General features: G+C 47.3%; 1 protein-coding gene across 2 annotated transcripts in view; it reads right to left on the reverse strand.

Moving 5' to 3' along the window:
* The window catches only part of ETV7 (ETS variant transcription factor 7), a 56156-nt gene extending 44661 nt beyond the window's left edge, over positions 1 to 11495 (reverse strand). For both annotated transcript variants that reach the window (XM_078369065.1, XM_035295482.3), the window contains exons 1-2: positions 11301 to 11495; positions 9331 to 9466 (exon numbers count right to left, since the gene is read on the reverse strand). In XM_078369065.1, the coding sequence (XP_078225191.1) occupies positions 9331 to 9466; positions 11301 to 11306 (142 nt within the window). In that variant the 5' untranslated portion in view covers positions 11307 to 11495. The remainder of the gene's footprint in view (positions 1 to 9330; positions 9467 to 11300) is intronic.
* Between the last annotated feature and the right edge of the window lie 3120 nt (positions 11496 to 14615).

The raw sequence follows: 14615 nt of genomic DNA on the forward strand, positions 1-14615 counted from the left end.
TAGACTCAACGAGACAGAAAATTAATAAGGATATCCAGGACTTGAACTCAGATCCGGAACAAGTAAACTTAATAAATATTTATAGAGCTCTCCACTTTAAATATACAAAATATACATTATTGTCAATACCACATCACACCTACTCATAGATTTAAATGAAATATTGATCGGCCATTATTAATACCCATATTTAGAATAAAGCAACATTTCTGTTCTCTCTCCCTCTTTTTCTTCCTCTTTCTTCCTCTCCTTCACTCCTTTTTTTTTTCTTTCCTTCTCAAAACAACAAAAAACAAAAAAAGCGAAAGTAAAAACACGGCCAGTAATCCCACTTTGGACGGCCAAAGTGGGAGGATCACAAGGTCAGGAGTTCGACACCAGCCTGGCTGGTATGGTGAAACCCTCATCTCTACTAAAAATACAAAAATTAGCCAGGCACTGTGACATGCACCTGTAGTCCCAGCTACTTGGGAGGCTGAAGCAGGAGAATCACTTGAACATGGGAGGTGGAGGTTGCACTGAGCCGAGATCACGCCATTGCACTCCAGCCTGGGCAACAGAGTGAGACTCAAAAAGTAAAAACATACAACAGCAACAAAAAGTATAGATGATGTTGCCAGGCCAGCTGTAAATAATGTGACCTAAATGACAGTACCTCAGTTTTATCATCGGTAGAACCAAGGATGACAAAAAACTGTACTGGCCGCACAAGGCTGTCACAAGGGTGCTCTGAGATCATCCATTTAAGCAGTGGTGCCTGGCATGTGCATGTGCTTTCTGACATACAAGAAGCTGAGGACGTCGAGGTACTATGTGTAAAACACTGGCACAGGGTCCAACACCTGGAGGGTATTATCTAAGGCATCAATTGCCTTCAAGGAGTCTCCCTGACCTAGTCACTGGGATGAAAGTAACTGGGACTCCCCCTCCCAGTCTAAGATGAATCTGGGCCTTCACCTGCAGATCAGCCCCCCAGCCTCTCCCTCTCTTGGCAACAATCCACCGCATTTTCAGTTCTTTCCCATTAACCATCTTTGTCCCTCAAGATTCCAGGCAAATGTCACCTCACTCTCCCGGCCCATTGGCCTGCTTACTGAGGATTTCCAGCTTGGCTGGCTCTGGACTCCCAGCTCCAGAGGCAGATATGGACAGAGTCCCCTGGCTGGGGCAGCAAGAGGAGCTGCCTGTCCAGGATACAACTGGAGGGCTCAGGTGTTGCCCTGAAGAGTCAACACTGTGTCCCCAACCTTCTCCCAGAGCAGGGCTAGATGTGGGGGCTCTCCTCCACCTCCCAGCTGCATCACCTCCACTGTCCTTATCTGTGGATTTAGTGCTTTTTTACATAGTCACTAAATCCCCAACTAGAATGTCAGTTCCAGGAGGCGTAGGCTTTGCCTGTCTCAGTCACTGTGGTCTCTCCAGCACCGAAAACAATGCTTGTCATATAGTAGCTGCTCAATAAAAATAAATTGCTTAAATAAGTGAGTTGAGCAAAGCAGTGTGGGGTTGCCCCCAGGCTTCCTTGCCTGTCCCTTCTCCAGCCCCTGACTCCCACCTCAGCTGGACCTCTCTTCCCACAGCATCTCTTTTACTCTCCTACTCAAGAAACTACTGCTCCCAACTATGAAGCCCATCAAGTCAAAACCCCTCTGTCCTAGTTTCAACCCCTCAGAGTGCCCCTCCCGCCTAACCAAAGTTATTTCCGACCACTTCCCACCACACCCCTGCAGTTTACTGGGTCTACTGAGCTCCAGGAGCCATAGAGCGAGACCAGCCTTTAGCAGCCAGATCAGAATGAACGGCTGGCTTCTCTCTACCTTGCGGGATTCCCTTGCAGGAAGAATGCAGGAGACAGTTAAAGTGCTTGGCCGGTACCCTAAAAGTGGGAGCTATCATCACCTGAGGCTAGAGGCATTTGCTCAAAGTAAATGACAGCTGTGGGATCTGAGGAATGCCGGTTCGAATCCCAGCTCCACCATTTTACTGGTGGGTAGCTTTGGACAAGATAATGCCCCCAAGGCCCAGTTTTCAGAGATAACAAAAGAAGCCACTTCCCATGGCTACTGAATATATTCAATCAGACAATAAATACGATATGCCCATCACGATACCTAGTCAAGAGTAAAAACTCAACCAATGGCCTTGATTCTGATGATCAGCATCCTCACTGGTGGAGCCCACCCTGAAAACAGAGACTAGCTTGCTTCTCTGCCATGACGGATTATCAGTTACTATGTCCTTAGTTTACTATATGTTATTGTGTCTCCAGATACCCCTTACTGTCACCCCATTGCTTAGCCCCATTGTCTTAGCCGATAATCCTTTTCTTGGTAATCACACCAAGCTTTCTGGTCATCACCACACTGTGAGGGCAGGGCCAGTGCATAAAGCACCCTGAGAGAAGGGAGTGGGAGGATGGAGGTGAAATCCAGCCGGGACTTTGATTGGCTTCTCCCCAAATTGGGTCTTTCCAGTTTGCACAAAGATGCATATAGTCTAGTCCAGACCCTGTGTTTAAGGAGGGGAGAGGTTCTTTATCCTCATGGTAATAGTTTTCGGAATTCCCCATCTGTCTGTGGTTGCCACATTCCTTTTCATTGCCAGGTGGTGATATCACTGTCAATACTCACACATTCCAGTAAATTAGAACATTCTCTTTTAATCTCTAGCCTCCCTATTCCACCCACCTCGCTGGTGTTTTACACCCACATCCATCTAATTTTCTGCTTATCATATGCCATGATCTAGGGCAGCATTTCTCAAACCATTTTGACCTCGACCCATGCTAAACAAATAAGTTTTATATCCACACACGTATATATAAATAGCCTAAACAAAGTAGTCACAAATCTCAGCTACCTTTACCATTTATAATGTACTTTGATGTGTTCTATTTCAATTTTTAAAAATACTTACCTTAGTCCACTAAGTTGATTTCACTTCCTTAGTAAGTCTTGACCAGCACTTTGAAAATAAACAAAATGTGGTTCTCAAACCAGCAGCATCAGCATCACCCAGGAGTTTATTAGAAATCTGCAGAATCTGGCCAGGTGCTCTGGCTCATGCCTGTAATCCCAGCACTTTAGGAGGCTGAGACAGGCGGATCACCTGAGGTTGGGAGTTTGAGACCAGCCTGACCAACATGGAGAAACCCTGTCTCTACTAAAAATACAAAAAATTAGCAGGTACATGCCTGTAATCCAAGCTATTGGGAAGGCTGAGGTAAGAGAATCGCTTGAACCCGGGAGGTGGAGGTTGTGGTGAGCCGAGATTGCGCCACGACACTCCAGCCTGGGCAACAAGAGTGAAATTCTGTCCAAAAGAAAGAAAGGCCGGGCGCGGTGGCTCATGCCTGTAATCCCAGCACTTTGGGAGGCCGAGGCGGGTGGATCACGAGGTCAAGAGATCGAGACCATCCTGGTCAACATGGTGAAACCCCGTCTCTACTAAAAATACAAAAAATTAGCTGGGCACGGTGGCACGTGCCTGTAATCCCAGCTACTCAGGAAGCTGAGGCAGGAGAATTGCCTGAACCCAGGAGGCGGAGGTTGTGGTGAGCCGAGATTGCGCCACTGCACTCCAGCCTGGGTAACAAGAGCAAAACTCCATCTCAAAAAAAAAAAAAAAAAAAAAAAGAAAGAAAGAAGGAAGGAAGGAAGAGGGGGAGGGAGGGAGGGAGGGAATGAATCTGTAGAATCTCAAGCCCCATGCCAGACCTACTGCTGATTCAGAATCTGCGTTTCAACATGGTTCCCAGGAAATCCACATGCCATTAAAAGCTGAGAAGCCCTGGTCTGGAATACCAAGAAGCCAAAATTGTTAGAGTTGATCTATTAAATGAAGTGCCCAGGAGCTCTCTCACACGTGAAGGATGTGAACTTGAGCACGGGCACCCAAAAGCTGTTCAAGCTTCCCAAAGGCCCATTTCTCCTGCTTCACACTTTCAGCGAGTCACAGAGTTATCCCTCTCCTTGTGACTCTGAATATAGGACATGGCACTATACGTCTCTTCCCATGGCTATTCACAACTAGGAGTTTTGAAAGTCAATTTCAAAACATGATGATGTCTCAGTTCCTCTGCATTGGAAGTGAGAAGTTCACAGACCTTTTCTCTGGGGAATAAGCTCCAGGGAAAAGAAGAAACACATGACCAAGAAGGAAGAGTCCTGCATTGGAGGCATAGTCTGGCCTTTAGCATTATAGATGACTCTTGCCCTCACTGAGCCTCAGTTTCTCTGTCATTGAATGAGGCCATGGTGGTGACCATCACTAAACTGCCTGCTCTCAAAAATTCTCCCAAATTGTCCCTTAAGGATGCATCACTTCCTGCCAGACTCACTCCCCTGTGACATCAGCCCAGTTCTGTAAATGGTCCTAGAGCCTGCGCTGTCAGCTGTCCCTGCCCCGCAGCTGTGTCCCTCCATAGCTCCTGACTCACTCTGGCCTTGGGCAGACCCTCATGGCCACAGACCAGGGACAGGGAGGTGAGAATCCTCTTTTGTTCCCTATTTTCATACAGGGAAGCACAGCCGTGAATCTCCATGAATCCCAGTCCTCCATCGCAGTAGACCTCCAGTCCGTTGCCACAATCCAGGACATCACAGGTGTCCTCAGGGTGGACTTTCCACTACTTTACTACACATCTTTGTTAGGAAAATCAACACAAAAAGGTGAGCTCTACAGGAAAATCACTTCTGTGCTCCCTTAGCATCGACTCACAACGCTAAACAAGATCTGTTTTGTCTGTTCACTTCCCGCTGAGGCAGATCAGTCCTGACTACTAGAATGGAGGCTGGAGGTAGGGAAGGGAATGGGGTGAGTGACAGGGAATAAACATCAGAGAGAAGGGCAGAGATGAAAATCCAGCTTCAGAAAATTAGGAAACTGGGCTGAGATCCCCCCCAGCAGGGCTGAAAAGTCAAACCCTCACTGGGTGTCAGCAGTTTGCTTGTTTGGGATGTTGCTGACAGGAAAATGAGTCATTTGGCACCCCATTCTTTTAAGACTGTCAGATATTTACTAAGGGCCAGAACTGTATTGTCGGAATATTTGCAGACATACCAATAAATATGAGTCATGGAATCTAAGATGACAGGTATAGAAGATGCTGCCAGGGCCCTGCCCATAGGTCCTGGCTCTTACCTCCACACTCTGAAGGCTGCCTAATGCCCCCGCTGACTCTGCCTGGGGCTTTTTCTAGCTGCAGGAACCCCTTCAGCCAGTGTACAAGGTAACTTGGAAATGCTGGAGAGCCAATACCCCTGGAAACAGCACTCATCTGTCATGGAAGAGAAGTGAGTGGATAACCCCCTTACCCATTAGTTGGAATGCCTTAGGATTCGCTGTCCCAGAGACCCCCATGGTACTAACTGGCCCAAAAGAACATCTTTGAGATTTCCTTCTCGTCTCTGTCTTTCCTCCCCACTCCTCGACAGTATTTTGAGGTCTGCTCCCAGGGAAATCTAACCCAAGGCAACAGGACTGGTAGCTCAGGAGTTGTAAGCTAGGAGAAAAGAGGCCGGGATGACCTGCACCTTGAGTTGTGTAACCAGGGAACGGGCTGCCTCAAGAGGGAGGAAACTGCTGTCACTAGAAATGCACAGATCTAGTGACCATCTCTGAAGGCCCCACGGAAGTGATCCTGCATTGTCTGGAGGTCCTGGCGTTCTTGATGAAGACCTCTAGTCACTCATGCATTCATTCATTCAATAGCTACTTAGTGAGCTTCTGAGCTTAGGAAGTTTGGTCTTAGGGAAATAGGATTTCCCAGGGCTCAGAGGAGAGTTGTGGGTCTTGTGACTGAACGTCACTATTAGAAAGTGTTTCTTAGAAGTTGTGTTAAAATTTCTAATCTTACATCTTTAGTTAATAGATAGGTATGGCCAAGCGCAGTGGCTCACACCTATAATCCCAGCACTTTGGGAGGCTGAGGCGGGTGGATCACAAAGTCTGGAGTTCAAGACAATCCTGGCCAACCTGGTGAAACCCTGTCCCTACTAAAAATACAAAAAGTAGCTGGGCATGTTGGCACACACCTATAATTCCAGCTACTCAGGAGGCTGAGGCAGGAGAATACCTTGAACTCAGGAGGCAAGGGGTTGCAGTGAGCCGAGATCACACCATTGCACACCAGTGTGAGCAACAAGAGGGAAACTCCGTCTCAAAAAAAAAAAATAATAAAATACGTGTGTATCTTAAAATTAGATTAAGTCAACTTTTTTTTTTTTTTTGAGACAGAGTCTTGCTCTGTCTCCCAGGCTGGAGTGCAGCGGTGCGGTCTCAGCTCATTGCAACCTCCAAGTCCTGGGTTGAAGCGATTCTCCTGCCTCAGCCTCCTGAGTAGTTGGGATTACAGGCACGTGCCACCTCGCCCAGCTAATTTTTGTATTTTTAGTAGAGTCGGGTTTCACCATGTTGGCCAGGATGGTCTTGATCTGCTGACCTCACAATCCACGAGCCTCGGCCTCCCAAAGTGCTGGGATTACAGGCGTAAGCCACCATTCCCGGCCCCTTTTTAAAAATCAATGTTCAGAGAATACAAGAACTCCAGAAGTCTTTTCTCAGAGGATATAAAAGTGCAATCATGGTGGGCACTTTTAGTCCTAAACTCCTACAGTCTTACCAGTTCTTACCCACTCCCTGTCCCAGATCTAACTCCACCATCACCTTCCAGGCTCACCTTCAACCTCTCCACCCCCATCACCACCTACATCCTCAGTGAACACACAGCGGGTTCCCCATGACAAACATTCGAACAAGAGAAAATGCACTCTTCAAAAGAATTATAGGTTTGCATATTTGGATTTACCAAGATGATGACTAAACTTTCTAAATTCTCACTTCTCCCCCTGTACCTCTCACCTCATAATTTTGAGCTAGGCTCCCAGTGGACAAAAGGAAACTGAAGGTTATGTGACCGTGGGCAGAACACAGCCTCCTGGGCCTCAATTTCCTCATTTGGAATAGAAGTGAGTTTCACGGGCCTGGTGCAGAGGCTCACACCTATAATCCCAACAATTTAGGAGGACAAGATGGGTGGATCACCTGAGGTCGGGAGTTCAAGACCAGCCTGACCAACATGGAGAAATCCAATCTCTACTAAAAATACAAAAATTAGCCGGCCATGGTGGTGCATGCCTGTAATCCCAGCTACTTGGGAGGTTGAGGCAGGAGAATCGCTTGAACCTGGGAGGCAGAGGTTGCGGTGAGCTAAGATCACGTCATCGCACTCCAGCCTGGGCGACAAGAGCAAAACTCCATCTCAAAAAAAAAAGTGAGTCTACCTAAAAGTGGTAGGTAGACCCAACAACTACGGGCTCTACCTACCAGCCTGGACATTATAGGACTTGGTGTGTGGGACAAAATGAAGCAACAGAGAGAGCGCTTGTGGAGTCCCCAACTCTTGCTGCCGCTTCCCTGCACCATTGCCCTGCAACACCAGGGCCACCCCCATACTAGTCTCCCTTCAGAGCTTGCTCCTGGGTGAGTCTGAGCATTGGTCCCACCTTCTCTCTAACCGTGGAAAGATGGACTCTGTTTCCCATTTAAAGGGTGCCAGACCATAAATGGCAGAGGTGTGTAAGAGCCAATAGGCTCTTCCCAAAGCCTATGAAGTCAAACTCCATGCTGTGCTCAGCCCTCAACTCAGTCCTATCATCAGCTCAAAAAGCAGGTTGTGGCCAGGAAATAGGCAAAGCAGGGTTCCAACCACTGGGCCAGCTGGGCAGGAAGTGACCGGGAAGCTCTACAACCCAGCCCACACGTGCCTGCCCACAGCTGCCCCAAGACCTCCCACCCAGATCCCGGACGGCTGCCAATCTCTTGATTTGTACAGCTTAGGAACCACAGTTGAAAAACCCCTGAGATTATCAGCAGGACCAAGTTTCGGCCCAAGAGCCTGTATGATCTTGGGCATGTCACTTAGCTCTTCTCCTGCCAGCTTTGCCATTTGAAACATAGGCATGAATGCATTAATGTTGAGCCTGCTCCATGTTTACGAGCTTCCTTAGGTGAGAGCACTGCTTAGGAAAAGGAAGTGTGGCCAATATGTTGCCCATGGTTATCTTTGGGTGGATATGGTTATTCTATATATTTTTCTTATACATCTCTGTCATTTCCCTATATTTTGACAACAAGCATATGCTACTTTGTAACAATAAAATTAAACACTAAGACTAGGTGCAGTGGCTCATGCCTGTAATCCCAGCACTTGGGGAGGCCAAGACAGGCAGATCATCTGAGGTCAGGAGTTCGAGACCAGCCTGGCCAACATAGCGAAACCCCATCTCTACTAAAAATACAAAAATTAGCCAGGCATGGTAGCGGGCGCCTGTCATCCCAGCTACTCAAAAGGCTGAGGCTGGAGAATTGCTTGAACCCAGGAGATGGTGGCTGCAGTAAGCCGAGATCACGCCATTGCACTCCAGCCTGGGCAACAAGCACGTAACTCCATTTCAAAAAAAAAAAAAAATTAAACACTTATCTAAGAGAGGGTTCTACATACATACAACCACCCACTGTTTATCCTGTCCAGCTTCCTCACTGGCAATGTCCCCAACTCTTTGTCTTTAGGCTGGAGGGGACCCAATAACTCATTTGATCCCAATCCTCATATTACCAATGAGGAGACTGCCTGGCCCTCACGTTTGTCTGTATCTGTTGTATACCTTCTCCAACTTTCTCACCAAGGAAAAGCTAAAGAAAACTCAGCAAAGAAACAGCAAACAAAGGGAAGGTGATTTAATTTTGGCACCTGGCCTAAATTAAATTTTTGATTGACAAATTATAAATCATAATTGTATATATTTATGGGGTACAAAGTTATGTTGCAAAATATATATAAAATTTTGACAGGCACAATGGCCCATGCCTGTAATCCCAGCACTTTGGGAAGCTGAGCTGGGAGGATTGCTTGAGCTCAACCAGTTTGAGACCAACCCAGCAACATAGTGAGACCCTGTCTCTTATTTTAAAAAATAAAAATTAATTTTAAGGGTCAGGTGTAGTGGTTAACACCTATAAGCCCAGCATTTTGAGAGGCCAAGGCAACAGGATAGCCTGAGCCCAAGAGTTCACGACCAACCTGGGCAACATAGTGAGATTCCCATCTCTACTAAAAATTTAAAAATTAGCCATCGTGTGCTTGTAGTCCCAGCCATTGGGTAGGCTGAGATGGGAAGATTACTTGAGCCCAGGAACTCAAAATTAAAGCCGCAATGAGCTGTGATTATACCACTGTGCTCTAGCCTAAGCAACAGAGCAAGACCTTGTATCTAAAACTTAATAAAAATTTAATTTTAAAAGTCACCTTTTCTCCTCCCCTCTACTTACGGAGTCTTCCTGGCAGCTTGCAGATCCCCCCTTCACCCAGCAGGTCCATTTGAGCTTTACATCTGGCTTGGACGTGGGTGCCTCGAGGAGGCATGGCTGCCACAGGGCTTATAGGAGAACTGGCAGATTCTCCCTCCTAGAGAAAGAAAAACCAGGGAAGTCGAAGAAGAGCATCTTGGTGAAGGCTCAGCCATCTTTAAATGTCTGAAGAACTTTCTGGAAGGGAAAGAGTGTTTATCTCTGCCAATACACTGCATCAACCTTAAAGGTAGGAACATGTATATCTTCAACTCAGTATCATCAACATCTTGTACCCAGTGGACACAATAAATGACATCCTTCCAATTCAAGCTTTCCATACATATGCCTTACTCCTCCAGAGGGATCCCCTGCCAAGGCTTGTCTGATTGAAATCTGAGGGCCTAAGAATACTCACTGGATCCTTGGTGAGGACAGCACAGGAAACCTGAGGGGCTAGGATCAAAAGACCTGACATCAGAAATAAACAAACAGGCCGGGTGTGGTGGCTCAGGCCTGCAATCTCAACACTTTGGGAATCTGAGGCGGATAGATTACTTGAGGTCAGGAGTCTCAGACCAGCGTGACCAAAATGGTGAAACACCGTCTCTACGAAAAATACAAAAATTAGCTGGGCATGGTGTTGGAACCTGTAATCCCAGCTACTCCAGAGTCTGAGGCAGGAGAATCACTTGAACCCAGGAAGCCGAAGTTGGAATGAGCCAAGATTGCACCACTGCACTCCAGCCTGGGCAAGAGGGCAAGACTCCGTCTCAGAACAAACAAACATTATTTTCAAAAGAGAAGAAGAAAGGATACATTTCTGAATCCTAAGGTCTCATCACTGGAAGCTTGTATCTTTACAATTCAACAATAAGCATGGCTTCCAGAGATGACGGGGTTCTTCCATCTCGATGAGAAAACAAAAGAAGTGGCAGGATTTTGTAGGAACAGGAGGCTCCTTGGGGGCCTCAACAGGCTGCCATAGCACTGAAAGGAAAAGTGAAACCAGTTCCACCAAGTCATTTTTCACTCTAGGATCGTCAACAGCTTTACATTCATCTCTTGGGAACCAAGAAGAGCCGAGAAAGATTTTGGATCGGAGCCAGCAAAGTAAACTCCAGAAGCCTTGGCTGCCGCAAAAGGGGATTCAGCAGCTTTCAGGGTCCTTCTCACTTCATTTGTGCCCCACCAACTCCCGCATTGGTGCTGTATCCCAAGTAATCAAACCTCATGGGCTGCCACGTGATGGGGAAGGGAAGTTTGCCTTGCTGGAGAAGGGGCTCAAGGCACAGGAATTGCGTAGGACTTGCAGGAGGCCCCTTGTCGACTCCTCGATCCTCTTCCAAGTAAGAGGAGCGGGGAATTTCGGGACTGTAACTGACTAGGAAACGCCAGCCACGGAGCTGCTGAGGATGACTCCTGGTTTCAGCATGGAGGCCACGGAAAGATCTCATAAATGGATATGGGTCTTGGCGAGAAGGGAGTGGAGAAATGCCTTGGAGTGGGACGGGGCCCCAGCTCTGGGGGCAGTTCTGAGCCTCCTAGGAAACCGGCGAGTGGGGAGGGGCTGCTAAAGAGGGGATCTCTGCGTAAATGCGTTCACCAGCTGTGAGGACCAGGCTTGGGCAGGAACTTCCAGGGACCTCACATCTGGTTGGTGTAGGGGCGACCAGTGGCAAGGAGACTGCAGAAAGGGCCTGCAGGTAGTGTGCGTGATGCCTTCGGAACTGTCTATGACATCGAGAGAGCCAGGGGCGGTGACCTGCGTCTGGAGGTGGAAAGGGAGGTGAGTGAGGGATGGCTGTGAGGTTTAGGAATGTGTTGGAAAGAGAGATTCCCGCCAGGTAAAAGGTCTGATAGAATAGGTTTGGAAATCGAGGTGGTGGGGAGAGGACGAGGGAGCAGGGGGCTCCGTGGGCGCGCTGCATGTTCAGCCTCCAGGCTCTTACCTGCATTGCAGGTGGCGATGAGGAAGCCACCGGCTTTCTGTCGCGAGCTCTCTCCCGGCTGTGGCTGCTGGGGCCCTAAGACCTGCGCTCCCAAGTCCTCCTCCCTCAAACCCCTAACCTGGCTTCAAGAACTGGAAGGCGTGTGCGCCCGGGTCTTCCCTAGGCGGGCAGGCGCGCGGAGGCGCTCCAGTAATCGCTTTCCTTCCGGGAAACGAAAACGAAAGAGCGGGATGCGTTTCCACTCGAGCCTTTGCGGGTAGGGGCAGGGCAAGGACCAGCTCTGCGGGAGCGCAGCCCCGGGGCGCTGCCCGGTCGCCAACCTGGGAGGTATCGGTAGTGAACATAGCCTCCCGTAGGCGGACAGCCCCTCGGGCAGCCTGGCCTTGGCTCTCATGGGGCAGAGGTGGATTCTGCGGGATCTGAGGAGTTAAGGGGACCCCTAGTCCTGAACTCGGGACCACCTGCGTCTCTCACGGTCCCGAGCCTAGGGACCCTGTGAGTCTCCGCACATGGGATGGGAGGGGACACCCATGGGGGTGTTCCCGGACTCGGTGCCTCTCCCTTTAGGGGTGGGTGAACTTCCTAGCCCCGACCCTGACTCCTCGCGGAGGCCCAACAGGTCCAGAACCGTAGCCCCACTATCAGAGTGGCTGTGCTCTCCTAAGCAACGCCAGACTACTTGGAGATCCCGACTGACACCTTTTCCCGAAGCCTCTGGCTGCTCCAGGGTTGGTACCTGCGCACTATCGCCCTTTCCACCTGCCTCAGCTCCCACTGCCTCAAGAGAGGTTGTGCGCATAAAAACACAGCAGACACCGAAGAAAAGGAAAAAAAAGCCTTAACAACCTTCTGCTGAAAATCTGAGGGTGTAGATGCTGTTGCAAAGAAGGCTTAGCACTGGTGCATCATCATAAGCTCTAGGCCAGCAATAAGAAACCAGGAAAAACAAGTCCAGAAACCCAGTAGAAAAAAAAAATGAGCAAAGGATATGAATAAACAGTCCACATAAAAGGAAATGCTAAATGGCTCCTGAATATAAAAAAAAAGATGCCCAGGGCCAGGTGCGGTAGCTCATGCCTGTAATCCCAGCACTTTGGAAGGCCAAGGCAGGAGGATCACTTGAGCCCAGGAGTTCGACATTGGTCTGGAAAACATAGTGACATTGGTCTGGAAAACATACCAAAAATTTAAAAAATTAGTCCGGCTTGGTAGAGCTACACCTCTAGCCCCAGCTACTCAGGAGGCTGAGGGTGAAAGATGGCTGGAGCCTGAGAGGTGGAGGCTGCAGTGAGCCGTGATTGTGCCACTGCACTCCAGCCTGGGCAGCAGAGAAAGAAAAAGATGCTCAGACGAGCTCATTATTTTAAATGTGAAAATTAAAGTCATTCTGAGATAAAAAATTTTACCCATACATTTGGCAAAAATTTAAAAGCTTAATAACATAATCTGCTGGAGAGGCTGAGGGGAACAGGCACTCCACTGGGAGCGTAAAATGGTGCAACCCCACGGCAGAGTCTGGCAAAGTCACAAATGCATTTTCCTTTCACCCAGCAATCTGCCCCCCAGAAATTCATTCAACAAATATCCAAAGTATACATGGTTACTTATTTCATCATGGTTTATAATAGCTAAGTATTGGAAATAATTCAGGTGTCCATAAAAGGAGGACATAAAGTTATGTACGTTCATTTCTTTTAATTTTAATTTTCCTTTTTTTCTTTAGAGACAGGGTCTTACTCTGTCGCCTGGGCTGGAGTACAGTGATGCCATCACAGCTCACCTTAACCTCCATCTCCTGGGCTCCAGTGATCACCCACCTCGGCTCCCAAAGCACTGGGATTATAAGTGTGAGCCACCACACCCAGCCAAATTATGTACATTCATTTAACAGAACACAGTGCAAAGCTCTATGAAGTTCTCTGCAGATCATAGCAGGCTCTCCAAGAGGCAGTATGGCATAGTGGTTAATAATCTAGACTTAGGGACGCCTGCCTGGTTTGGAATCCCAGCCATGTCACTTACTGGCTGTAAGCCTTTGAGCAAATCTGTTAACCCCTCTACTGCCTCTCTCTACTAACTACTGCCTCAATTTCTTAACAGTAAAAAAGAGCAAATAATAATACCTATCTCATAAGGTTGTTATGAAAAAGCAAGTTAACATCTGTAAGACACCCAGAACACTGCCTGACCATCCATGTTAAGCAAAAAAATCAAGGCAGAGAACAGTGTGTATTACATGCTACCTCTTGTATGTAAATATATGTGTGTATGTGTGTGTGTGTGTGTGCATATGTGTGTATTAATTAGTATTTATACAAAGAACTTCTGGAAGGATACATAAAAACTAATAAGCATAACTGGAATTTAGGGTAGAAAATAAGAGAAAAGGTTTTCACTGTAAACCTTTACATATTGTTTTGATTTTTTTTTTTTTTTTTGAGACAGAGTCTCACTCTGTTGCCAGACTGGAGTGTGGTGGCACCATCTCAGCTCACAGTAACCTCTGCCTCCTGGGTTCAAGCGATTTTCCTGCCTCAGCCTCCCGAGTAGCTGGGACTACAGGCGTGCACCACCATGCCCAGCTAATTTTTCTATTTTTAGTAGAGACGGGATTTCACCATGATGGCCAGGATGATCTTGATCTCTTGACCTCATGATCTGTCCACCTTGGCCTTCCAAAGTGCTGTGATTATGGGCATGGGCCACTGTGCCTGGCCTTGTTTTGAGTTTTGAATCATATAAATAAAAACCTATTCAAAATAAATTTTTAAAAAGAAAGTTTTAGGGTATTTTCCATGCCAGCCAGCCAGAACCTAAGTAATAATAGAAATAAACAGGCACTGACTAAGACAGACTAAAAATGGGTACATTTCCCTGTGGAAGGACAAAGTCGATGCTACATATGATCAAAGCCTTCAAACCAGTATGAGCAGGAATAAGTGGCGAGGCGCTGCCATGGGTTCCTCCTTCAAAAAAGAAATATGTACAGGGGTTTCATGCTTAATAAAATAACAATATTTATTTTATTTTTAGAATTTTTAAAAATAACACTCCTATGAAGAAGTCAAGATATATACATAAACTTTTAACTTAAAACAACAAACTTTCTTAATATTTATACTTCTTTTAAAGGAGGGGAGGGAGGGAATATGCGGTAGAGGAAAAGGTAGAAGGAGGAGAATGAAGGTGAAAGAACTGCATAAGAGAGTGAGGAGAGGATGAGTGAAATACATCCAACAGGCAAAGGGTCCACCAACCAATAACAGCAAATCCATCCAGCAATAGTAAAAAAGAAGTTTTTCCCTTGTGATGGAT

The sequence above is a fragment of the Callithrix jacchus genome, chromosome 4, assembly GCF_049354715.1.
Source record: "Callithrix jacchus isolate 240 chromosome 4, calJac240_pri, whole genome shotgun sequence".
Lineage (NCBI taxonomy): Eukaryota > Metazoa > Chordata > Mammalia > Primates > Cebidae > Callithrix > Callithrix jacchus.